The 25,339-nt window shown below is 43.3% G+C and overlaps 2 protein-coding genes across 4 annotated transcripts in view; one reads left to right on the top strand and one right to left on the bottom strand.

Annotated features, from left to right (window-relative positions):
• Window positions 1-1,140: 1,140 nt before the first annotated feature.
• On the top strand, window positions 1,141-13,209 carry serpinf1 (serpin peptidase inhibitor, clade F (alpha-2 antiplasmin, pigment epithelium derived factor), member 1). Its single transcript, XM_083986557.1, has 8 exons — window positions 1,141-1,253; window positions 3,667-3,727; window positions 5,728-5,923; window positions 7,326-7,481; window positions 9,784-9,987; window positions 10,097-10,236; window positions 10,329-10,539; window positions 12,661-13,209. The coding sequence occupies exons 2-8, from the start codon at window positions 3,668-3,670 to the stop codon at window positions 12,909-12,911; spliced, it is 1,218 nt and encodes a 405-aa protein (XP_083842683.1). The 5' UTR covers window positions 1,141-1,253; window position 3,667; the 3' UTR covers window positions 12,912-13,209.
• Window positions 13,210-19,627: 6,418 nt separating this feature from the next.
• Window positions 19,628-25,339, bottom strand: part of slco2b1 (solute carrier organic anion transporter family, member 2B1) — a 54,427-nt gene continuing 48,715 nt past the window's right edge. For all 3 annotated transcript variants that reach the window (XM_083987154.1, XM_083987153.1, XM_083987155.1), the window contains 2 exons: window positions 24,590-24,710; window positions 19,628-20,742 (listed from right to left, as the gene is read on the bottom strand). In XM_083987154.1, the coding sequence (XP_083843280.1) occupies window positions 20,547-20,742; window positions 24,590-24,710 (317 nt within the window). In that variant the 3' untranslated portion in view covers window positions 19,628-20,546. The remainder of the gene's footprint in view (window positions 20,743-24,589; window positions 24,711-25,339) is intronic.

The raw sequence follows: 25,339 nt of genomic DNA, 5'->3' as shown, positions 1-25,339 counted from the left end.
CAACTGGACTTGCTGAGTCCTACTACTTATTCTAGGTCCCTGATTGCTTACATTAGATGTCTGTCTACCTGTAAAACACAATACCCAATAAGTGCAACTTGTTAAATAATTTATGCAGTTAATGGATGTTCAGTCAACAAAACACAGAACAAAACCAAGCAGAGGTTGGTCCAGACTTATAGAAAACATGAAAATGTGTGTGACAAGTTGTTATATTTACTGTCTGAAGTCTTATCACTAAAAAGTATTTTGTGTTTGAGTTCCAGTGAACACTCGTGCCAAATGTGAAGAGATTCAAATGAACTCTGTTTTGAGAGTTTAACCTTTGAACCACTAAAGTCTAATTAGCTCATATCTGAGTCCCTCTGGATGTTCTGGCTAATTCTGAATTAGTTTCATGTTACCCAGTCATCAGCTCCATGAGAATGGATCTGGACACATGTTCCAAGTTGGTTAGCCTAATGGCAAAACTGTCAGATACCTAAAGGGAACAAAATGTATAAGAGTCTTTGATTTGATTTGATTTGATTTTTATTTGTCTCAGACAAGCACATCAAAAGACAAACAATCTATGTAACAAGAAACAAAACAATAATGATACTGTGCAAGTTTGAGAAGGGGCTGAAAGAAGCAAAGCTTATCAAGTTCAGCCCCCCCTTACATTGTGATTCATGTCATACATCTGTAGTTCCATACAATTCAGAAGATTAAAAACATTTAATATTAATATTTAATATGAAATAAGACCATGATTATAAATAAAAAGAGTAAAATTAGCTGTCCAGTTCTTTATAACTGTCCAAGAGTGTATGTTTGTACTTACCAAAGTCTCAGATGATGATCCCTGATCTGAGGTTTAATGTTTAATCTATGAACCTCAATATTGACACATGGGATTAAAAATTATCAGATGGGGGACATGAGAGCACATTATGCCCTAATGCTAAAAAAGTATTAAAATACATATGTAGATGTTCAATTACGCCTCAAACATACAGATTATCACTGCTGATCGAATCCAGATCAGATCAGGTTCTGGTTTCTTCTTGTAAACTTTCACTGATTTGGTTTCAGCAGTTTCTGTCCTAGCTGCGCGCTCCCGCCGCCCTGCTGGCAGCCGGCGGACGCGCGCTGCGCCGCTGCGGGAGCGGAGCCAGGAGGCGTCGGCGGGGCGAAGTCTCATCTCATCTGCAGACAGAGACAGAGACAGAGACACTGAGAGACGTGGAGCGTCCAGGAGCAGACGGACCGAGGTGAGTTCGCTCTGCGCAGCTTCAACTTTTAACTTTTATTTTATTTTATGTTTTAATATTTGAATCATGAATTCATGGAGCGTCTCTGCAGCTGCTTCAGAGCCGCAGCTTCTCGTCGATAGTAAAACCCTCACAGCTGTCGGTAGAGACAGACTGATCCTGGAGCTGCAGCTTCTTCAGTTTCCTCTCAGAGTCCTGCTCCTCACACTCACAGCAGCAGCTCATCAGGGGTTCTAGGTGACCACCGTCACTTCTCTGAGGTCATGTGAGGCTGTGGAGACTCTGGAGCCAAGATCAACATGTCTGCAGGACTGTGAACATCTCAATGTCCTGACCCCGGTTATATAAAAAAAAAAAGCTGATATGAAATCAGAGCTGATAGCAGCCAATGAGAAACATTCCTGAAGTTCTGAGACAAGTTGGTCCTCCACCAGACCTCTGAGATGAAGAGACATTTAATTGTGATCATCATGATCATCATCACATTTTTGTCTTTTAAACTTTGGTCTTCATCTCTTAGAAATCTCTCGTCTCTTGCTGTGGTTTGGTTGGCTCCTTCATCTAAATCATGAGCTGTAGTTGTAGCCAGGGCCGTTGCTAGGAATTCTGGGCCCCCTGAAAGAATACTGAAGTGGGCCCCTGACTTTTCCACTTCTTCTCTCAGACTAGAATATTGTTTTTGGGGGCTTGTATTTATCATTTAGTGTTCTTTGTCCTTTTTTGTTGATATTTGCTGCTGCTGCAATGCTGGAAATGTTCCTATCGTGGGAAAATATAATAAAGGAATATCTGAATTTAACTTAACTTATCTGAACTTAATTTACATTATCCTAATTTAACTGATCTGATCTTAATTTATAAGATTAGAATCTGTTTATGTCAGCTTTTAAATGTATTTAAGGGATTTACTGATGTGGATGAATTGCCAAAGTACCAAAGCCTTAGCTTCTTAAAATAATGGCATGTATAATAATTCATAATATGATGCCATTGTCAGGGCCGTTGCTAGGAATTCTGGGCCCCCTGAAAAAATAGGCTACTAAAGTGGGCCCCTGACTTTTCCCACTTTTTTTCTTAGACTACGTATGTATTATCATTTTTTATTTAGCCTACTTTGTTTTGATGCTAATGCAGCATTACTATGAGTATTAGTCAGGGTCTAAGCAGAATAAATCAGTCATACAAAGATTAGACTACTGGGGTTTTTTGTGGGGCCCTACTGGGCCCTGGGCCCCTAGAATCATTATCACCTTTCTCCCCTATACAACGGCCCTGGTTGTAGCTCCCATCATGCTTTGCTGCAACCCTGGACTTTTACCATAGACTGTATGACTTTTACATAACCTGTAGCTGAGTGTTTACAGTGCCGCCCTCTCTCAGGCCGATGATCCTCCGTGTTTCAGCCACAGAGGAGAAGATAATGAGCAGCAGATCTCACTGCTCTTCATTCCACCCTGACCTCAGATCAGTAAAGAAACTGGAGAGTTCAGGAGCAAAAAAAAACAAAAAAAAAACAGAAGCTGAAGTTTCACAGAGCTTTCTGTGTTTCCCATCAGGCATGTGGTGTGTGTGTTAGTGTGTGTGGTCTGAGACTTTTGTTCCTCTGTAACCACAACAACCAGTTCCAGATGTGAACAGAAAAACAAAGGAAACTTTGTGTGGTTGTGTGTGTGTGAGAGGAATATTTAGCTTATGTGCATGCGTGTGTGTGTGTGTGTGTGTGTGTGTGTGTGTGTGTGTGTGTGTATGCACGCATGTCTGTGTTTAGGTTTTTCAAAAACTTCCACCTCACTTTATTTCCAGTGGGTCACTTGTGTCTGGGGTGGTAGCCGGTAGCATTGGACCAAACCACTGTGAAACAGAACAGGGGTGTAATCATTACAATCTAAACAAAACCAAACATGGTTTAGTATTTATACTTTTCACAAGAGTGTGGCTGATTAAAGAGTGTACAAATTCACACAACAGCAAGGAAGTGTTTCAGAGGACACTTGTGATATTTGAAGTTTAAGGCATTCAATGTGGATACTCCTTCGTGGTACCACCCAGCCTACTGACACCCCATCTGTCAAAACACTGACCTCCTGTTTAGCCCCAATTTAGCCTGATGTTCACTGCTGTCAATCATCTTCTCAGGTTCTCAACCAGCAGCTTCACTTACTCAGGAAACTTTACTTTACTTTACGTTATTTGTTTATTTGAATGGGACAGTGCACATTAATGGACATAACATGTTAATATGCCGGATTATGGCAAGATGCTCATTTCTGTCCGTAACAATAACATTACACATAATATAAAAGAAAAAAAGAAAGAAAAAAAAGTAGACAACACAAAAAGGCAACAATAACAATGAAAAACACCCACATGTTGACCATCATCTTCACGTTTTGTCTCTGTGTTTGTCTTCCAGGATGAAGCAAACCACTTTCCTACTGGTGTTTGGATTCTTGCTGAGCTTCTGTTGGGCTCAGGTAAACACCTCACCTGTTTATTGAATGGCTCAGTAGCAACAACATGGCTGCACGATGTCTGGATGCTTCTAAAAGGGATAGTTCACCCAAAAGTCAAATTTCACTCATTATCTACTCACCCTCATGTCGACTAAGAGCTGTGAGAATTTTCAGAGTCCTCCGTCCCTTCTCTGAGTTACGGGGGGGTCCGTGCAGCAGTATTTGTCCATATAATGGTTGTCAATGGATACCAACTTTCTTCGTCCAAAAAGGCAGACCAAAAAACATCCAAATACCTCCATACTGCTCGTCTGTAATGTCCCTCTTGTACTGAAGCCCCGACATGAGAAATTGTTCCGCCGGTCAGCACTGACACAGGAAGAGCAGTGAACTGAGACACTGGGAGCTTCCGTTACAAACAAGCTTAAAATATAGACTTATTTAATTTTTTGCGGAACAATTTCTCATGTCGGGGCTTCAATACAAGACGGACATTACAGACGAGCAGCATGGAGGTATTTGGATGTTTTTTGGTGTGTCTTTTTGGACGAAGAAAGTTGGTATCCATTGACAACCATTTAGAGTTGCACGATATCCACGGTAGACACGGTACCCCGCGGTGCCAAAACGTAACGGTTCCTACTATACTGGAAATTCTACACGACGGTACTACCGTGGATTACTACTACGGTGCCAGTTTCTGCTACATAGCGGCCGCCTCTCCTCTCCTCCCGGCTTCTCACTGCATGCTACTCCCTTGTAAACAAAACCCACATGCACCCACTGCAACCTAACTACACAGCTGCTGAATGATTGGCTGTTTGCCTGTTACTGGTGATGTCCGGGGATATGATAGGCTGTTTCCGCACGCTGGGTCCGCCCGTCTGTTATCTGATTGGCTGTTCGTGTGTTCATGCCGGCAAGAACGGACTCCATGAAGACAGCTGAGACAGCTCCGCTTCGATAGAAATTCGCTTCAAAACAAACAACGAGCTAAAGTTCTGTCTCGCCCAGACGCGCACACGGCTTCACAAACACGAGGCAACACACTCACCACGGCAGAAGCACCGGGCCCGAGCGGCGGGTCTGCTGCGGCATCGTCGTCAGTGGCACTTAATTAATTTAGCTCTGTTTATTTTCTCATCGGCTAATATCAGGCTATATGCTCCGTGTACAGGCTGAGGAATACAGAGTTAAAGGATGTCCAAGTATAAAGCACCTAGAAAATGCATAAAAATATAGTTTTCACAGGGAATCAGTTCCTGTTCATTGTATTTTGTCCTCTATGGTTTATTATGTTGGAGAAGAAGCATTATTGTCAAATAGATTTTTTTTAAAGACAGTAGATTTGTTTTTATCCTAAGTTGATTATTTATATTTGTTAAACATAAATGAATGTGCAAGAGACTGAATGGTTATTTATTTTCAACCATATAAATTCTAACTTCATTTATTTGTTTTTTATTGTTTATTTAAAAATATTTGTTTCAGTCTAATTCCTACTTCACCAGTATTATGTTTATCATGCACCAAACAACATTATAAGTAATTAATAAGTATTTATAACTTGTACAAATACATTGCAGTTCATAAAAATAATAATAATAAAAAAAGGTTGCAGTATCGTGATATTACCCGGAACCGTGATACTTTGTCTGGTATAGTACCGTGGTTACTTATTTTGGTATCGTGACAACTCTACAACCATTATATGAACAAATACTGCTGCGTGGACCCCCCCGTAACTCAGAGAAGGAACGGAGGACTCTGAAAATTCTCACAGCTCTTAGTTGACATGAGGTTGAGTAGATAATGACTGAAATTTGAATTTTGGGTGAACTATCCCTTTAAGATTTGTGGAGTCAAAACTGAAATTTGCTTCTCCGGGTTAATCTTCAACTCTGGGGACAGTAAAGACAGCTGAGGTCTGAATGGTTGAGGATGTAGCAGCAGGTCACACTGACTCGTCAGTAGCCTCCAGGTGGATTCTCTGCTGATGTCACTCTGTTGATGTCTTACAGTCGGACACCGGTGGTGACGAGACCGGCGCTGATGAAGAATATGTGGAGCTCTTCACCACGCCGACGACTAAGATGGCCGCCGGCACCTCAGATTTCGGCTACAACCTGTTCCGTGCCCTGGGGAGCCGCGAGACCTCCAGGAACATCTTCCTGGCCCCCATCAGTGTGTCGGCCGCGCTGACGCAGCTGTCCATGGGTGAAAACACAAACACACTGCAAATTTAAGCCAAACTGGTGCTTTGGCTTTAGCCACCACGGCGTATATGGGCCCATAGAGTGCCGAAGTGGAAGCAGGAAGTAACAGTCGCCATGGGACCTCAATTCGGAAAAAGTCTCCATGTAAGTGAACAGGAATCAAAATTATATTTTGTGATCCGATTGAATTGTGCCATGAGAAAAAAATAATGACCTCTACCTGTTTAAAACATCAGGTTTCATGCCGAGAAAGTTTGTTGTAAAACTATTGTAAAATAAAATTCAGAAGAATCCGTAACCAGAAAGACTCCAGGTGGCGTAGGTGATATCAGCAAATGCCGCCCTTTCCCGTGTCAGTTGGTGACATATTTTTTGTGGGACACCAGATCTGTAGTCCGTAGAGTGTCGTCACACAAAATACATTCTTCTGTTGCCGTTTTACGATAAACTGCCGATTTCTCTTCATGAAACATGATGTTTTAAACAGGTAGAGGTCATATTGTTTTCTCATGGCACAATTCAATCGGATCATGAAATAAAATTTTGACTCCCGTTCACTTACATGGAGATTTTTTCCGAATTGAGGTCCCATGGCGACGTTACTTCCTGCTTCCGCCTCGGCACTCTATGGACCACAGGCAGAGCCTGGAGGTGGAGGATTTTGTGCATCCCCCAAATCGTCCACCTTCAGGTGGTTGGTAGAGTCTGTTGCCTTTACCACAGCTCGTCAGTTTAACTGCCTTGATCCTGCAACAGGACAGAAGGTGTTGAGAACAGATCATTGAAGAACAGACCTTCTTATTTGACGTTAAACATATCTAGTAGCAATAAACAGAGAAAAGGAAAAAAAACAAGGTGGTCGTACGCAGGGATGGGTACTGAATTGGGTACTTTTATTGGTTTATTGGTTATTCAACAGAATTCCCCAACGAATTACCGAGTATCGATTCACGTCAAGTTGAACGGTCCACATTTCGGTACCTACAGTATATGCAACGATATCACGGAAAGCCACGTCGCTCACATTGGCGATACCTAAGCATACTGGGATACCTGACCCAATGTTATGTCAATGTGAGTGACACGGTATAAATGCTGTTAAAGGCTGATGAGTTGTAAAGTTTTGACCATTTTTCATTTTTTAAATGACTTTAATTACCACACATACACATAAAGTACTGAAAACAGGTACCATTGTATACCGGTACCGGTTCCCAGGAACCAAGTATCGGTACCATATCGATTCAAATGTGAAAGGTACCCATCCCTAGTCGCACAGTACGTGATGACGTCATACCTTAAGATAATATTTTGATAGTTAACTCATTAGACATGATTGTACATTATGTCTCAGCCAGGACACTGATGGCGCCTTGTGTAACACAGCTGCTCCTGTCCTGCAGGGGCGTCTGAGCGTGCTGAGAGACAGCTGTTCAGGGCTCTGAGGTACCACAACCTGCAGGACCCTCAGCTGCACACCACCCTGAAAAACATGCTGGCTTCAGTCAAGACGCCGGGAAAAGGCCTGAGCACGGCCGCACGCATCTACCTGGCACGACGTGAGTTCATGTGTGTCCGCCTCGAGTCGCCCTGCCTCTTTTCTACTAGTGACGACTTTGTTCACATTACTACAAACATGGCTGACTTTCACTGTTTTCTTCCAGGAGAGTTCTAGTGAAAAACAAACAAAACTATCTCTAACATCGTCTCGGAGGTTAATCCAGGTTTGTGCTGCATGATAACAAAATGCTGCCTCACCATGATTTGTTGGAATCCTTTGGACAGTCAGTAGGTCCAATCAGACATCACAAACATGTCAGAGATGTATTCAGGAACTGAGCTGCAGAGTGATTTACCGTAAACTCTCAAATAAAAGCTGAGTCTCAAAGAAAGGCCGGTCTCCTACACTGTCCCGGTCAGGCTACAGTTTGAGCAAATAAAAGCCGCTCTCAATTAGAAGCAGGGTCTAGTTTCTATTTTCTGCAAGTTCTTGTGAATGTACAAAATCTCTCAAAGCCTATGATTACCTGTTTGATCAGTTTCTAAGTTGTTTAATTCATGCTAGAGTTCTCAATGGGCCTGAAAATTAAGACCTGACCGGGTCCGACCCACGGGTGTTGAAGCTCAGACCGGATGACTCGTGGCGACTCGTGGTCATGAATCAATTCTCGGCCCGAGCCCGTGGTCCGGTCCGACCTGAATTATGAAATGTTTTCAACCTGAACCCGGTGTGTCCGGTCGTGTTGTTCAGTCCGGCCCGTTGAGAACTGGGACTGAGCCAAGAGCCGGAGAACGCAATTACACTATTTAATCTGTGTTGATTAAACTTCTAAATCAATGCTGCTCTGGGTGCGACTCTTTCCTTCTACTCTTACTCTTTTAAAGAGTAAGAACAAAAAGATTTGGGAGGATTTTCCGTCTTAGCTGAAATATTAAATAAAAGCCTGTCCAGGTTCCTGTCTCTAATATAAGCCAGGGTCAGTTCGACAGTTGAAGCAAAGCTCATGCTTCTATTTGAGATTTCACGGTATATAAAAGCAGCAACTTTTTGTTCTCTGAGAAACAGGAAGCCAGTGCAGGGATTTTAAAACAGGAGCAACATGATCATATTCCCTAGTATTTGCCAGGAGCCTGGCAGTGAACTGCTCAACAGCTTGTTCTGAAACGCTTACAAACAGACCACTGCAGCCACTTCATCTACTGTAAAATAAGACCTTGGTTAGGTTGTCAAGGTCTTGCTTTAACGTTGTTCCTCTGATCATGTTCCTCCTCTGTTTTATATAAGGTCATTGGCAGTAGGCAGATTGTTTGATGTGTCATCCAACCTCATCGAGATGTCAAAGTATTTCCACTTATTCTTGAGGTCGGAATGGGAAAAACGGCTCTCTCACGTCTCTTTCCTCAAAGATGTTCAAGTGCTCTCCTCAAAGTCCAGTCACAGTGTAAGACTGGCTCTGCACAGTCACAGAAACTCTGTGTCATTTCAGTTCTTAGTTTGAAGCACAGTGAGACTGTAAGAAACTATTAGCAAATTGGGTATAACACATAATTTTGTTCTGGTATTCCTTCTGGTATTCCTTAAAGGGATAGTTCAACATTTTGGCAAATTGGCCCATTGCCATAATCCCTATAGTCATAGCAGTAGGGTAGTAGTAGCAGAGCCGTGAGCTGCTCAGAGCTACGCTACGGAGGCTAATGGGATTTCTTGGTTTCCCTCATCAAATACACAATCCAAGAGTTGTTTTCGAGGTAAATGCAGAGACTGCTTGATGAAAAACTGTCCCTGAAGGCAACGCGGATCAGCTGTTTTGCATGTATTTACCTCTAAAACAACTCTGTCTGGTAACGTTGTGTTATTATCTCATAGCGTGGTGAATGTGCAGGTCACAACTTGTCCACCAGAGCGTTGTGGAGTCGTTGGATTGTGTATTTGATGAGTTTGATGAGGGAAACCAAGAAATCCCATTAGCCTCCGTAGCGTAGCTCTGAGCAGCTCACGGCTCTGCTCCGCCGATCTAAAGAATAGCTTGCACCGACAATTAAAGGTAACGAACCTACTGCTATGACTATAGGGATTATGGCAATGGGCCAATTTGCCAAAATGTTGAACTGTCCCTTTTATATGGCAAAAGACAACTGAAACAGGAAACATCTGATGTTTCCATGATGCTCCAGTGACCGACAAAAAAACTGTCACTTTGTTTTGATGTGACTCCTGTCGGTTCTTAGTCTTTCCCCAGTCAAGTCTTGGAACAAGACATCCTGTGCCAAATACAACTTCTGTGAGTCAAATCTTTATAGGCTTTTGATTTCCCTGTTAAACATACTCATGAAACCTTCTCTCGGTGCGGCTGTGCTCAGGACTGCGTCTGAAGCAGGAGTTCTTTGGGCTGGTGGAGCAGCAGTATGGCGTTCGTCCCAAGGCGCTGCAGGGAGGGACCAAAGACCTGAAAGAAATCAACGACTGGGTGAGTCAGGAGACGGGCGGGAAGGTGCAGCGCCTTCTGGCCAAAGCTCTGCCCCGAAACGCTGGAGTGCACACTGTGAGCGGGGCCTACTTCAAAGGTACGTCAGCCCGTGGCTCCACCTGTTGGACGGTTTGAAGTGGGTTCTTGGCCTAAAGCTGGGCTGACAATGACCGCCAGTGCTTACTCGGCTTTTTGTCCGTATACAGGGAAGTGGGTGACTCGGTTCAGTCAGAATGGAGTCATGGAGAACTTCCAGCTGGATGGCAGCGCACCCGTCCGTGTCTCAATGATGAAACAGGATAACTACCCAGTGAAGATGGGAGTCGACTCAGATCTGAGCTGCACTGTAAGTCCTTCAGGCAGGTACAGGTACCGATCCGGCCTCGGTTCTCAGGTTCTTTCCTCAACACTGACGCTTCGGGCTCTCTCCACCACCAGATCGCTCAGATCCAGATGCAGAACGATGTCAGCATGTTCATCTTCCTTCCGGATGCGGTGACCTCCAACATGACGCTGCTGGAGGAGAGTCTGACTGCTGAGTTTGTCCAGGACCTGTCCATGACGCTGCTCCCTGCCCAGGTGTCCCTCACCCTGCCCAGCCTGAGGCTCAGCTACTCCCTGGACCTGCTGCCACTGCTGGGTGATCTGGGTGAGTCAACAACCCCAATCCCATCAATGGCCTCAACACCTGAACAGACAGAAATGCAATGTGTTCTGGGCTGGGCTGAGAGAAGTTTCAGAGTCCTCCATGGCTTCTCTGAGTTACAGCGGGGCTCCGTGCAGCACTGCATGTTTGTAGTGGAAGCTTCTCTTCCCAGTTCGTCAAATTTGACAAACCGGGAAGAGGAGCTTCGAGAAGCTTCCGCTACAAACAAGCTTGAAATATAGACTTATTTCATTTTTTTCGGGATAATTTTGCATTTCGGGGCTTCAGTACAAGACTGACATTACATACGACCAGCATGGAGGTATTTGGATGTTTTTTGGTGTGTCTTTTTGTTACGAAGACAGTTGGTATCCATTTGCCGTTATATGGACATGCACTGCTACGCCGAGACCCCCTGTAACTCAGAGAAGCCACGGATAACTCTGAAACTTCTCCCAGCCCTTAGTCGACATGAGGGGGAGGAGATAATGAGTGAAATTTCAATTTTGGGTGAACTATCCCTTTAAACTGAAAATCTTCAGATTCCTTCTTTTAGACCTAAAATGTTAGGAAAATACAGCCCCGAGGTGAATTTGCCCGGAATTGTCCTTTAACGGTTTGGCAATCATCTGCCAGTCATCCTTGAAAACCAATAGAAGCAGGTCGTCCAGTCCAGTGGTCAGAGCATGTCCCTATGGGCATAGTCTGGGAGGCAAGACAAGTTTATTTGTATCACCAATTTTTACAAACAGTTTGTCTCAAAAGGCTTTACACGGCGTCATAACAACATCCTCTGTCCTTAGACCCTCACATCCACTGAGGAAACAGTCTGAAAAAACATAGAGTATGTGAGCACCGTCCTACAGGAACTCCTCTTTCAGCAGCTGCTGCTCATTTTCCATAATTGAACCCAGGTCCGAGCGCTGCCAGCTCAGTCAAAAGGATTGTAGTCGTAACCTTTTGTTAACTTGCTGTTTGCTCAGTGTTGCAGTGTCTTAATATCTGTAGCTGCTCTACAGTAGGCTCAGTCTTGGCCTCAAGTTTTCAACAATCTGTTGATTTACAACCACATAATCTGGCATCTGGTCCAGATGTCCAACATTTCTAACTTCTGGGGGGATCCCGAGGCATTCCCAGGCCAGATCAGATGTTTTCCTTCCACTCAGTTTGGAGTCTGCCAGTTAGAAGACCTGCACTGGGGGGCGCACAGGAAGCAACAGATGTGTGTGATACTTTGTTTAAAGGAATAGTTCACCCAAAATTGAAATTTCCATATCACGGTTGCGATGACGGTGGCGACAACGACACAGCAGAACGATCCTGCATAGGAGCTGTCCATGGTTACTTAACCAAAAGTCTCTTGAAGTGTTAAACAAAGAGAACTATGGAAAAATACATAAGTTATCTTGACGTGAACCATATGTTGCGGTAAAAAAAAAAAAAAAAAAGTATCGTTGATTCGGTGGAAACCCGGCTTGCCACCCCCACCCCCCGCCTCGCGGGGGCTGCAGGGTAGCCTATAGGCCTACAGCCCAGAGTAGTGGTGCAACAGATCACAGCTGATCCGTGATCAGCACACAAGTGGTCCGCGGATCGGTCAATTAAAAAAAAAAGGTGTGCGTGTAGTGTGGGGTCACATACGCGCACCGTGGCGGCCGAATGAACGGGCAATTAAAAAAACTCTGCTCGTATATTTGAAGCTGCAGCTTTACCTTGTGCACAACAACAACTGCATTTTGTTTTATCAACATGTGTAGGCCTACTACTCCGAACGTTGCGACGCACTACGTTAATTTGCCTCGTTAAAAACGTTCGAACGTCAGTTTCCACCTTCGAATGTTCTCATTTTGACTAACATTCGAATTGTATTTGAATAGCGAAGTTCGTTCTGACAGCCCTATATAACATCATCATGAAATTAGTTCCTGAGCTAAATCTGGCATATTTACAACAAATGATTTTTGTATGTTCATGAATATGCAGAGTCCCATTACAAATTAATGAATAAATGAAAAAAAGAAAAGAAAAGAGACACCTGTAGCACAGAAGAGGCCAGCCAACAGTCTGCACAAGTTGATGTCTATATCCGTTGGTTGAGGTTTCTTCATGCGCTGCCCCCTGCAGGTCTCTCTGAGTGGCTGGACAACCCAGACCTGGAGAAGATCTCAGCTCAGCCCGCCAAGCTCCTCAGCTCCTACCACAAGGTCGTCATGGAGACGGCACCCGAAGGGAACCTGTACCCCAGCGCCTCCTCGACGGTCAGCCACCTGTCGTACCGAGTGGACCGGCCCTTCGTCTACCTGATCCGGGACGAGGCGTCGGGGGCGCTGCTCTTCATCGGCAGAGTGCTCAACCCCAAGGAGCTGAGGATATAACCGGCTCACAGACACGGTGTCAGCTGGTCCTGGACCAGCAGGTAGCCTAGCTGCTCTGTGTTTGTGGGGCAGACGTCTGCCAGGATTTTTAGATCTGATTTTGATTTGATTTGATTTGATTTGACATGGTTTTCACCTTTTTTGTTGGAACACCTCGGCGTCACGTGATTATATTAATCTGACAGGAAACTCAAACACACTGATGATATTCACCAAATGAGCTCACCAAAGGACAGTTTTTTTTTTAAAGAAATCCAAATATTGTCATCTGTGTTCAAAGAAATAAACACGACAATGAAACCAGACATATGACCTGTTGTTTTCTTTTTTCTTCTAGAGTTCATATGAAGGCTATACTTTTTGTAATGTACTTTACTGACAGTTTTGACTGCTGCTGCATGTGATGTTCTTGTTCCTTGTTTTCTTCCTGCCAGATGTTCAGAGTCAGAGCTACGATGACTTTTTACATTATCTGTGAATTTTCCTGCTTCCATTAAGATGATCTTGTTTCATTTGATGTAAAACAAACTTCACATTTGTAGCTCTTTGTTGGAACTAGACCAGTTTCTTTTGACAGTGGAAGCCCAGAAAATATTTTTCAAGTTGACAAAGCTCATTATTTAGAGATAAGAAAATGAGTAGATTATAAATAGAGAATGACTTAGCTCTGTCCCCAATGCTACATCTTCCTTTCCAAACTCTGCTACACTGCCTCCTCCACCTACATGACGACTGAGATTTTGGGCCTGAAAGTGGAGCGTTGTGGAAACCGATGACCACTTTTATTTTGAAAACTCCAGGGGCATGTTGTCATATTGACGATGAAAAAGGAGACATTTAGAAATGACAGTGTAGATGCCCTCTGTGGCTCCAAATCCAGCATGGTTCCTCTTTAAAGGTATAATATGTAGGAATTACCCCCCCATCTAGCGGTGCGGTTGCATATCGGAACGTATTCTTGATGTTGCATTCACGTGAAATGGGGCAGACGTCACAGACGCTGCATGTAACAGGATAAACAAGCGTCTATGTAAACAAGTGGTCCGCCAGCACGAGGCAAAACAATACAGGCCTGACAATATGTTGTGAGTTTCCGTGGTTACCTACGGTCACGCTGCCACTGAACGTAAAAAATGGCGATGCAACATGGCCGCCTCGGTTCGGTGCGTCGCCCACTTATGACTTGTAACAACTCATTCTAAGGTACGAGAAAGCTTTCATTTGTATGCGGGTGTGATTCAACATAAGTGAAATATGTATTTATGAAAGTAATATTTGATTTTTTGCTAATAAAAAGCCAAATAAGTTACATACTGGGGCTTTAATGCATTTTGGACCAAATGACCTTTCATACTCATTAAACCAGGTGGGACCATGAAGCGTCAAGAGGAAAGTGCCACAGAAAAAAAAAGGGTGTTACCACCAGCAGAGGGTGGTGGTGATGCAGTCTGAGGAGAACAGTGAGCACAGTGAAGTTCAGGTTTTGGCTGGTCTGATGTGAAGCTGATCGTCTCTCCACATGTTCAGCTCTGATCACATGACTCCTCCTCCCGCTGGAGAGGAGAACGTGGAACGCTGTCTGTTTTCCAAGTTCACACTTTCGCACCAAAGTGATTTTCCATGTGTGTGTTTCTGACCTGAGTCTCGACTGTCTGAAAGTCAACCACACAAAACTGAGTCAACAGAATAGTGGTTCTAAGGCCCGGCAGCAGATAGATGGCACAGGTCACAGGTTACGGCATCATTACATGTTCCTGCAACAGGAACACACACTCACACTGCAAAAACTCCAAATCTCCCCCAGAATATTTGTCTTATTTCTTATCAAAATGTCTCATTTCTAGTCAAAACTAATCTCTTTCCATTTAGAATATGAATCATCACCTAAAAATGTACTTGTTTTTATTTAATTTTCACTTGTTTCAAACAAATTTTGACTTAAAATAAGTAGAAAAATCTGCCAGTGAAAGCAAGTTTTTTGTGCTTGTAATAAGAAAGAAAAACTTGCTCCACTATCAGATTTTTTCTACTTATTTCAAGTGAAAATATGCTTTAAAGAACTTTAAAAAACAAGTTACTTTTTAATGTGTTGAGTCTTATTTTAAGTAGAATGAGATTTGTTTTGACTAGAAATTACATTTTGACTAGAAATAAGACAAATATACTTGGTAAGATTTTGAGTTTTTGCAGTGTAAGAAGTCACTGGTCCTGCAGTCAGAAGTGGAGCAGGTCGATCATCTGATGGAGCTCCTGCATCACCTCATATGTAATTGATAACGCTAATGATCCACTATTGATGATCAGCTGGAAAAAATATGTTTTAGTGTGTTAAAGTATCACATGTTCAACTGAATGTCAGATAAAATTTTCATATTAGCCTGATGGTCTGAGTAAATTTCCATGTGAATGGAGAGAGTCTGTGTCGTGCACACATGTGGTTTTCATTTTCCACACTGGCAGATTCCTGAGGTTTCTGAACTTCCCAGAATTCAGTGAGCTGACAGAGTCTGTTGTAACATGAAACCTCTCTCTCTCTCTGTGTCTGTGTCTCGCTGTCTGGATTAAAGAGGCAGCTTCAGTGTGAGTTAAAACTTGGCTGAGCCAGAACCAGAACCTCTCAGAAGGGTGTGGAACGTTATGGAGAATTTTACGGGTTCAACTCCCTCACATTTCCGAATGAACAATGCACACGCACACACAGAGATTTGGAATGCCAAACAATGAAACAAAGAAATGTACCTGCATCTCCTCTCCGTCTCCAGCAGAGGGCAACACATGCTCAGGAAAAACCTCACAGGTCACAGACTGCAGCTGAACCAAAAACACCACCATAACCATAGAAATAATAGGAACATAGCACAGTGGTATGCTATAGTACTAGCATACTGGTACACTATCATCATTGTGACGAACCAACAGATTAATACAATATAATTGTGAATATTACATTGGACCTGAGGAGTTAAAGGGATAGTTCAACATTTTGGCAAATTGGCCCATTGCCATAATCCCTGTAGTCATAGCAGTAGGTTCGTTACCTTTAGTTGTCGGTGCAAGCTATTTTTAGAACGGCGGAGCAGAGCCGTGAGCTGCTCAGAGCTACGCTACGGAGGCTCATGGGATTTCTTGGTTTCCCTCATCAAACTCATCAAATACACAATCCAACAACTTCAAAAGGTGGACAAGTTGTGACCTGCACATTCACCACGCTATGAGATAATAACACAACGTTACCAGACAGAGTTGTTTTAGAGGGAAATACAGAGACTGCTTGCTGAAAAACTGTCCCTGAACGCAACGTGCATCAGCGGTTTTGCATAAATTTTCCTCTAAAACAACTCTGTCTCATAACGTTCTGTTATTACCTCATAGCGTGGTGAATGTGCAGGTCACAACTTGTCCACCAGAGCGTTGTGGAGTTGTTGGATTGTGTATTTGATGAGTTTGATAAGGGAAACCAAGAAATCCCATGAGCCTCCGTAGCGTAGCTCTGAGCAGCTCACGGCTCTGCTCCACCGTTCTAAAAACAGCTTGCACCGACAAATAAAGGTAACAAACCTACTGCTATGACTATAGGGATTATGGCAATGGGCCAATTTGCCAAAATGTTGAACTATCCCTTTAACATCCACCTGATCTCACTGTAAGTAACTTAAACCAGTTTGAGGGAAGTTTGTCCCGCCAGGCTGCCGTCTGTGCAGTCACAGAGGACATTCCCACACATGAGACAAGATGAGACATAACTGATATTCAGTTGTTTATGAGACGACCGTACAGCCTCCTGTGCTGCCGCTGGAAATAGCATCATGTCAACTGGAGACAAAAACCAGCTGAGGTCAGAGGTCAGAGGGAGAGACAGATATGCACTTGGACACACGTACGTTAAGGAAACAGAGCAGATACTGGGGGCCCCCAGACAGGAAGAGGGGCTCCTGATAGACCATGTCCCAGTGCTGCATACTGGCTCCACAGGAACATCTGTGAAATACATCACTCAGTTCATCTGCAGGAAAGACTGACATTTAAACATGGAGATACATACTAGTATTTTACTCAAAACACACACACACACACACACACACACACACACGCACGCACGCACGCACACACACACACACACACACACACACACACACACACAGATCAGCTGATTGGCAGACACACAGTCTCTTCACTTCCTCTTCCTCAGCAGACGTCTCATGTCCTGGTGATGATGAAAGACCTTTGCACCGTTTCCTGTCTCTTCAGTGTCATGAGGTGACTGACAACGTGTGTGACTGTCAGGGTCGGAGGAAAACAGCCGATCAAACCCATTGATCAATGATCAGTCGTCCAGCAGCAGGTGGAAGAACACACACTGGGCCTCCATGATGCATTTTGGCCCCACAGCTCTTCTGTTATTAGCTCATTACAATTACATTAAAGGGATAGTAGCATTTTTTTTTAAAGTGGGGTTGTATGATCTACAAATAGCCCCTAAGTACTTTAATTGCAGTGGAAGACTCTCTGCACTCCTCCCGTTAGCAACGCCAGCCCATAGCCCTGCCCAGAGATTTACAACATACAGTGTTGTGAACAGACCCAAAGAAACGGCCTATTTTCGTGGCCTAAAAGAGGTTTTATCTGAAAAAAAATACACAGGTCCATTGTTTGCTATAATATAATTTTTTCCAGCCCCTCAAAGTGCAGGAAAAACGCATAGCGAACAATCAAACTGTGTATTTTTTTTCAGGTAAAACCTCTTTTAGGCCGTGAAAATAGGCCGTTTCTTTGGGTCTGTTCACAACACTGTATGTTGTAAATCTCTGGGCAGGGCTATGGGCTGGCGTTGCTAACGGGAGGAGTGCAGCCAGAGAGTCTTCTACTGCAATTAAAGTACTTAGGGGCTATTTGTAGATCATACAACCCCACTTTAAAAAAATGCTACTCTCCCTTTAACATATGCAAACGTATGCATAATAGGCTTAAAACTGTTTTTTCTGTATTGATCCAGATCTATTTTATTATTAAGATGTAAGCACAGGTAGCAGCTACCTGCAGGGCGTTTCCGCCTGACGCGCCTCCGACGGCGCTAGTTCTATTCTGCTAAATATTAGTTCTGACTCAGTTATTGCAATGACACCTTAAATAAATTAAAGTGAATTTGCATTATCAGGGTTCCCACTCTTTTCTTGAAATCATTTTTCAGGACATTTTCAGCAGCTCCAGTCTGACAGACATGTTATTACACATCCTCTGTCCCGTTCATGTTCTTTTCGACAGTTGTACCTTATTTTGTACATTTTTGTTTCTATGTTTCTTCCTCTCCCAGCCCCAGAAGTCTGATTTAAAGATGTGCAGTCTATGGCTCAAAGTTATGCAATAATCTCTTACAGTTACATGCTTAGAAATTCCTATGAATTTATCATAGAACAACACAAACATGGGGTCCAACACTGGAAACACTCATCAACTCAAAGTCTCTATACTCAATAGGCACTTTTTTTTTTAAAGAAAATAAATCCTTAGTGAGGTTTTCCATGCCTTTTCCAGGAAGTTTTCCCAGAAGTGGGGAACCCTGATTATGTATTTATTTTTGATGGACGACACACACTCTGTCATATTGACCTTGACCCATAGTCTAAATCAGTTGCCAGAGTCCATTTGGTTATTATTGGTGCATATTGTTTTATGCCTTTGAGGGTTTCTGGACAATATCTGTAATTATTTTTCATTCATGTAATCAAAGTTACATTTTAATACAGCAGCATCCTTTATTAAACACTGGTAAACATCCCTTTCAGATGAGTTAAGAAAAAATGTGATTATTTGTAATTTATACTAATAACATATTGTAACCAATTGGCAGCCCTACTATTCATCCATTTATTACTTAGCTAGTTGCCCCCCTTTGGCCCCACTCTGAGCCTGGTTTCTTCCTGTTAGGGGAGGTTTGCCCCCCTCCCCCTGTAAAGAGACTTCAGATAATGTTGTGTTGTGGTTTGGTTCTATGCAATTAAAATGAACTGAGCTGACTCGTCTGCTTAAGTGGAGTAAACGTGTTTGAAGTGATTGACAGTTGTGTAATACCAGCAACAAGTCTGAACCTGTTACCATGACGATTTCGAGCTGCTGCCTTGACTTGTCTCCAGGAATGTTTGGCACAAACACTGGATGAAGATGTTCAGTTATGAAATCATCGTCATCGTCATCTGGAGGACATCTGTCAGGAAGACGTGTTGCAGTGAAACTGTCGCAGACGCGTTGTTCTTCAGAACTTCATTTCATTTTCAGTATCATTCCCTGAAATTCAGCTGTGAACTAACAGAATGTTTCAATGTCATAACAAAACCTTTGAGACACGTCCCTTCCTGTAAAATGAAGTGTCACTCAATGGGACTTTCAACGTGACATTCTGAGAAAAGAACAAATCCAGGTTGTAAAGATCATCTTTGATCAGAGTTTTATTCAAACTTATAAAAAAAATTGTGTGTGAGAGACGCTCACAGTTAGAAATTAAAAACACTCATCAAAACAGCAACTGGCTCAAGATACAACAGAGCCGGAAGCACAGAGGCTCCTGGCCCTTATACCACAGACTGAATATGTTACTGAGCTCCTCTCAGCACACACTAACAGTATATATACACAATTTGCTGTTACTGTGTGTGTGTGTGTATATATACATACATATACACTGTATATACTCCACCCAACAGCTGTGAAGAGTCAAAAAAAATTAAACTTGAATATATTTAAGTGAAAAAACAAACAAAAACCCTTGTTTAAACAACCAACATATAAAAATCATCTCTGGAAAGTGTCTTTATACAATTAAAAAATATATAATTGTGATTTTCACAGAAAAGTTTCGTTTCCAAAATTCAATCGTTAAAAAGTTTCACCACAGCAGAGAAAGTGTCACAGTTTAAGGGTCAAGTTCACAGACACTTGCACATTGTTTTTATAGCCTACCTCACATGATTGCAGCTTAAAACCTTCAAGCAGCAGCAACTGCTAACATGGCCGCTAATGTGGCTAACATGGCTGCTAAGTAGAGCTAACAAAAGTTGCTAACATCACTGCTAAATATTATTGTGGCTGCTTGCATAGCTGCTATCTGACCAACCGGGCTACTATGGCTTTTTTATGGCTAGTTTGGCTACTAATATTTTTTTTCCTGCAAAGCGGCTGCAAGTACAGTTGCTAATATTGTGTCGCTAATAAGCCTATTTACATGACTGCTAACACTGCGGCTAATGTCCCTGCTAACATGTTTGCCAGTAGATTATTATTGATAAGGCTATTGATATGGCTGCTAATGTTGCTAACAAAGAGCAGAGTAACTGAGGTCACTTCAGTACCCTGAGGATGGCGGGACATTCACAGTCAGCTCGGAGCAGCATCCAGTGGTTGCCAGAGGAATTGCAGCTTATTAAACCTCAGCAGCTTATCTAGCTGGGGACGGTTATATGGGCTCATCTTATAAAACAGTTTCTACGTCACAGGAAACGTTAACTGAGTGTGCCAAGTATCTGAATGTACAAAAATAGAATTTAAAAGCTTGTTGGCCTTGGCTGACTTGGCCTTTAGTGAGGCTCAGGATAATTGAGTCCACGAAAACATCTTCACTCCCGCGTACTCTCCTGGTCCTCTTCAGGTCTTGATGCCTTCCAGTTCTTTCTCTTTAGATGAACTGTTCTCTGCTGGTTTCTGGCCGTTGACCAGCTCGTAGCCTCCTTTACTGCCCGGCTCAGGCATCTGGCAGCCTGCTCTTCTACGAAGCACCACGATGGTCAGTATGAAGCAGAGCAGACCCCCGCACACGAAGACCACCTGCAGACCCAGAAACCTGCAACAACAAAGCACACAGGGAATCAGGGACTCATCCAAGTCCACCCTCAAATCCTCCAGAGAACCAGAACTCAGAGATCTATAATAATTCAGCAGGATTCTCACACGCTGATCACACTCCTGCCTGATTGGCTGAGTAAGGGGTGAATTAAAGGGATAGTTCACCCAAAATTGAAATTTCACTCATTATCTACACACCCTCATGTCGACTAAGGGCTGGGAGAAGTTTCAGAGTCCTCCGTGGCTTCTCTGAGTTACAGGGGGTCTCGGCGTAGCAGTGCATGTCCATATAACGGTTGCAAATGGATACCAACTGTCTTCGTAACAAAAAGACACACCAAAAAACATCCAAATACCTCCATGCTGCTCGTATGTAATGTCCGTCGAATGCGAAATTGTTCCGAAAGAAATTAAATAAGTCTATATTTCAAGCTTGTTTGTAGCGGAAGCTTCTCTTCCCGGTTCGTCAAATTTGGACTAACCAGGGTCTGTCCTCTTCCCAGTTCGTCCAAATTTGACGAACCGGGAAGAGGAGCTTCAAGAAGCTTCCGCTACAAAACAAGCTTGAAATATAGACTTATTTAATTTTTTTCGGGACAATTTCGCATTTCGGGGCTTCAATACAAGAAGGACATTACATACGAGCAGCATGGAGGTATTTGGATGTTTTTTGGTGTGTCTTTTTGTTACGAAGACAGTTGGTATCCATTTGCAACCGTTATATGGACATGCACTGCTACGCCGAGACCCCCTGTAACTCAGAGAAGCCACGGAGGACTCTGAAACTTCTCCCAGCCCTTAGTCGACATGAGGGGGAGTAGATAATGAGTGAAATTTCAATTTTGGGTGAACTATCCCTTTAATAAAAACATCACAATGTTGAGAACGATGCTACCATTTATTAGAATGACTGACCCTGGTCTTCCCTAACTTATCTATTCTAGACACACTCAGAGGTCTGCGACCTCTAGTGGACCCATGGGGGTACTGCAGCCGGGCTGGGTCTCGAAACGTTCGGTTGATTAGAAATTTTTTTATCATTTCTTTTGGTTTCCACATTCATATTTAAAATAAAAACGTCCATTTCAATAGCATGTCTGCTGGTGATCATGCAGCTGACACATTGTTGATATTGGGCTTGGTATCAGTTAACAAGGTGTGTTTATAAATGGCAGTGGCACGGCCCCCCTACTCACTGTACCTGGAGATGAACGTGTGTATTGTTTGAACAGCTTAGTATTAAATGCCAAATAACATGGTTAGTTTAAACATGGTACTATACTGTATATAGCAGGGGGTCTCTGTTCCATTTCCTCATGAGTTTGGGGACCTTGGCTTGAAAAAACGTTGAAGAGCCCTGATAAAATGTTTTTAGGACTGACAGATCAGAGCCAACCAGGTGGAGGTGTAACCATTTTAGCTAAGGAAAGTTTCTCTGTGACTGTTGTTAGCGCTGTATCTGTCGAAAAGAATTTGAAAAATCTTGCCTCAAGTGCCTCCTCGGGGAACAGTGCTAACTGTGAAAAACATCGTCCTCCCTCAGCACTGTCAACTGCCATTTCCGATCAAGCTCATCTGATGTCATCTCATCTTTCCTCAGAAATAATATTACTGTGTATTGACCTAAATCTTACACAACTCTCTGCTCCATCAAGGCCTGATCCAACTAACCTTCTTGGACCTCATCTTAACCAACAGCAGACATCATTTTAAATCCTCTGGGGTTCTCCCACTTGATTTAAGTGACCACTGCCTGATTGCTTGTATCAGAAATGTTTAGCAAGGAAAAGTGAAACCTTGTTTTATTGTTAAAAGAACTTTTAAGAAGCTTGTGGATCATTAATTTTTAGATGACTTGTCTCTTAGTGATATATTTTCCATTAACTGCTATCTCTGACCCTAACATAGCTTTAAATTAATCAAAAAAACATGCCTGGAGTGCTGCATGGGTGTTGATTGTCTGTTAGTCTTTTTGTCTCTACCTCTGATGCTCTTCAGTGTGAGGATCCAAATTGTAGGTGGTTGCAGGAACCACCTATAGTTTTAAATTATTTTGTCAAAACTTTGTTTTCTGTTACTGATAAACATTCACCCTTAAAGAAACTGAGAGCAAAGAACAAAACTAATCCTCGGTTCTCTCCAGAAATAGCTGTAATGTTGTGTAATAGGAACATTGCTGGAACAAGACTCTCTGGACTGAGCAGTATTTGGCCGTATTTTCATCATTTCCGAAACCCCCACAGATCTGTCACAGCTCTGTCTTAATAAACACTTTCTTACCGCATGCCATAACTTCTAGCGCTTAGGTCCGAGTGTCCCATCAGTATCCCCAAGCCCTTGGCCCTACCCCTTCATTTTGCGCGTTCACGTGAAGTGAAGAATTCTGGTTCAGACGAGGGTTAGGGGGAAGTGGTAGGGCTATCTGGCCCTTCAAACGGAGATTCTTCAGAGGCACACTTCAAACCGAGGGGTATGACAAGTTTCCCAGAATGCATCTCGCGGCAACCGGCAGCTGTTTTATTTCTCGCTTTAGCGCTGTTATTACGTCACTTTGTTAAGTTTTAATATTTCTTCATGCAATAAAGTAGATGTTGAGATGTGCGGTCGGCTCATCCAAATGACGGCTGTTTAGACGTTTGCTCTGATGTTTTTGGGAGAAGTGAAGCTCCACCTGTGGAGCAGATCAACGGCTCGAGAGCTCGTCAGCCGGCCAACCTCCATCGTCATCCCGGGAGAAAAGACTATCGCTAATTAACTTACCCGCAGGTTTTTTAAAGGTTTACCGCCGGGTGGTTACATTCTTTTTAGGAGATAAATGTTGGTTTCATTGATGAAATATAACAGTTGTGGCAGTAGCATTAGTTTGTTTGAATTAAAAGTGAAGCTTCATGTGTGTATTGGACAGAGGAGCAGCGCTGCCTCGGGGCTCTGTAGCCTACGTACAGAAATCACCACATTTACATCTTTAAATAAATGTTTTACAATGAACCGATCAGTCTGCATTACATTTTTTTTTTTTTTATTACGTTAACATGGTTTGGAATACAGGATTTGTAGCAAAAGCTTGTCATGTCTGCTTATGTTTGATTGTTGAAGTGGTGTCCCAATTCGTAGGGGTTGACTTTCAACCTCTACCCCTTGTAGCTCCGTTTCAAGGGGCAAGGGTTAAGGGCTAGGGATGAAAAATAGAATTGGAATTGGGCCTTAGAGTTGAGGTGTTCAATGCTCTCAGTAATTTACATCCTAGGAAGACTGTTGGGGCTGACAGATTGAACCCTACAACTTATAGCATTTGCTGCTCCTGTTATATGATTGTTGATGTGCTTAATCTGACTCTTTCAACGTGTATTTCCTATTCATGGAAAACATCGACCCTCTACATAAAGGTGGTCCTTCATATGAACTGAATAATTATCAGCCAATTTCACAATTACCTGACATGGTTGCCATTGCTACCAATGTGTAGCTAATGTGGCTGTAGTGACATTACTAAAGGCCTATGTGAAGTTTGGTCTGTTGAGAGCAGTCAAACACAACTGACAGCACGTTTCCCTCTGGATTCAAAGGCTAATTCAGATGTTCAGATAAATTCATTCAGCTGGTGTCACAACAGCTTTGATGAGCACCTGCATCGACATGTTCAGGTGCAACGTACTCCAGGCTCCGGTGTCAGTGCTGGGACGCTGGCCCTTCGACAGACTCCATCTCTGCTTCATTTCACCAGAGGATCTGTTTTCACTTGTCCTGTTTGTTCTGTGACACCAGGCTTCACAAACACCCACACTTCAGACAATCTATCTCATTTCTACTGATCAGCCACTTTTTCACCACACAGTCCACCTCACCTCTGTCTGAATTGGTCCAGGTTGTAGTAGAGGCAGGACGTCTTCACACCGCACTTTCTGCCCCACAGGATGCAGGTGCTGTCAATGACGCTGCCGTACAGCACCGGGCCAGGCATGAACGCTACGCACACACACACAAACAGGTGACATGGAGGACAGGGAGAGAAAGAAGAGGGTCACATTCTGCTGAGCAGGATGTTTGATGGAGACAATCATATTAACTCTTTCGCGACCACACTAATTGCTCAGCACATCCGCTCAGGACCACATGTTTTTGGCTATTTGTTTACCTTTTATCTCACGTCGAACCGAACTCTGTACGTCACCTAGAAACAAACGGTCTTCACGTGATTGAAGAGTGACTTTACAACGTGCTCCACGAAAAAACGGCGAGTTTTTCCGCCGTTTCGTTCGTGAGGACGAAGTAGAAGAAGAGAGCTGGGTTTCTCCAAAAATGGAGCTCCCGCTCTAGTTTCAGAGAAAAACGCACTTTTGTGTCAAGTGGCAATCTGCTCATTTTACCGCTACTCTGCAGTGTGGCGTCTCCCAAATCATTTCTACGGCTAAATAAATATATTTGTAGGCATATCTGGGGGGTGTGGCAGCGTGGAGAGCAGCGGTGCAGCGGTGTGGGTCTCTGGCCGCAGCGCAGCAGCTCCGGGACACTGCTGTGTGACTGGCCGGCGATGAGTGCTCTGGGGCGGGGGCGGCCGGTCACAGCCCCCGCTGCAGAGCGCCCGCTCTGCTGCA

Source organism: Trachurus trachurus (assembly GCF_905171665.1).
Source record: "Trachurus trachurus genome assembly, chromosome: 14".
Classification (NCBI taxonomy): domain Eukaryota; kingdom Metazoa; phylum Chordata; class Actinopteri; order Carangiformes; family Carangidae; genus Trachurus; species Trachurus trachurus.
The sequence above is the reverse complement of the archived record's forward strand: the minus strand, read 5'-3'. Positions and strand labels throughout refer to the sequence as shown.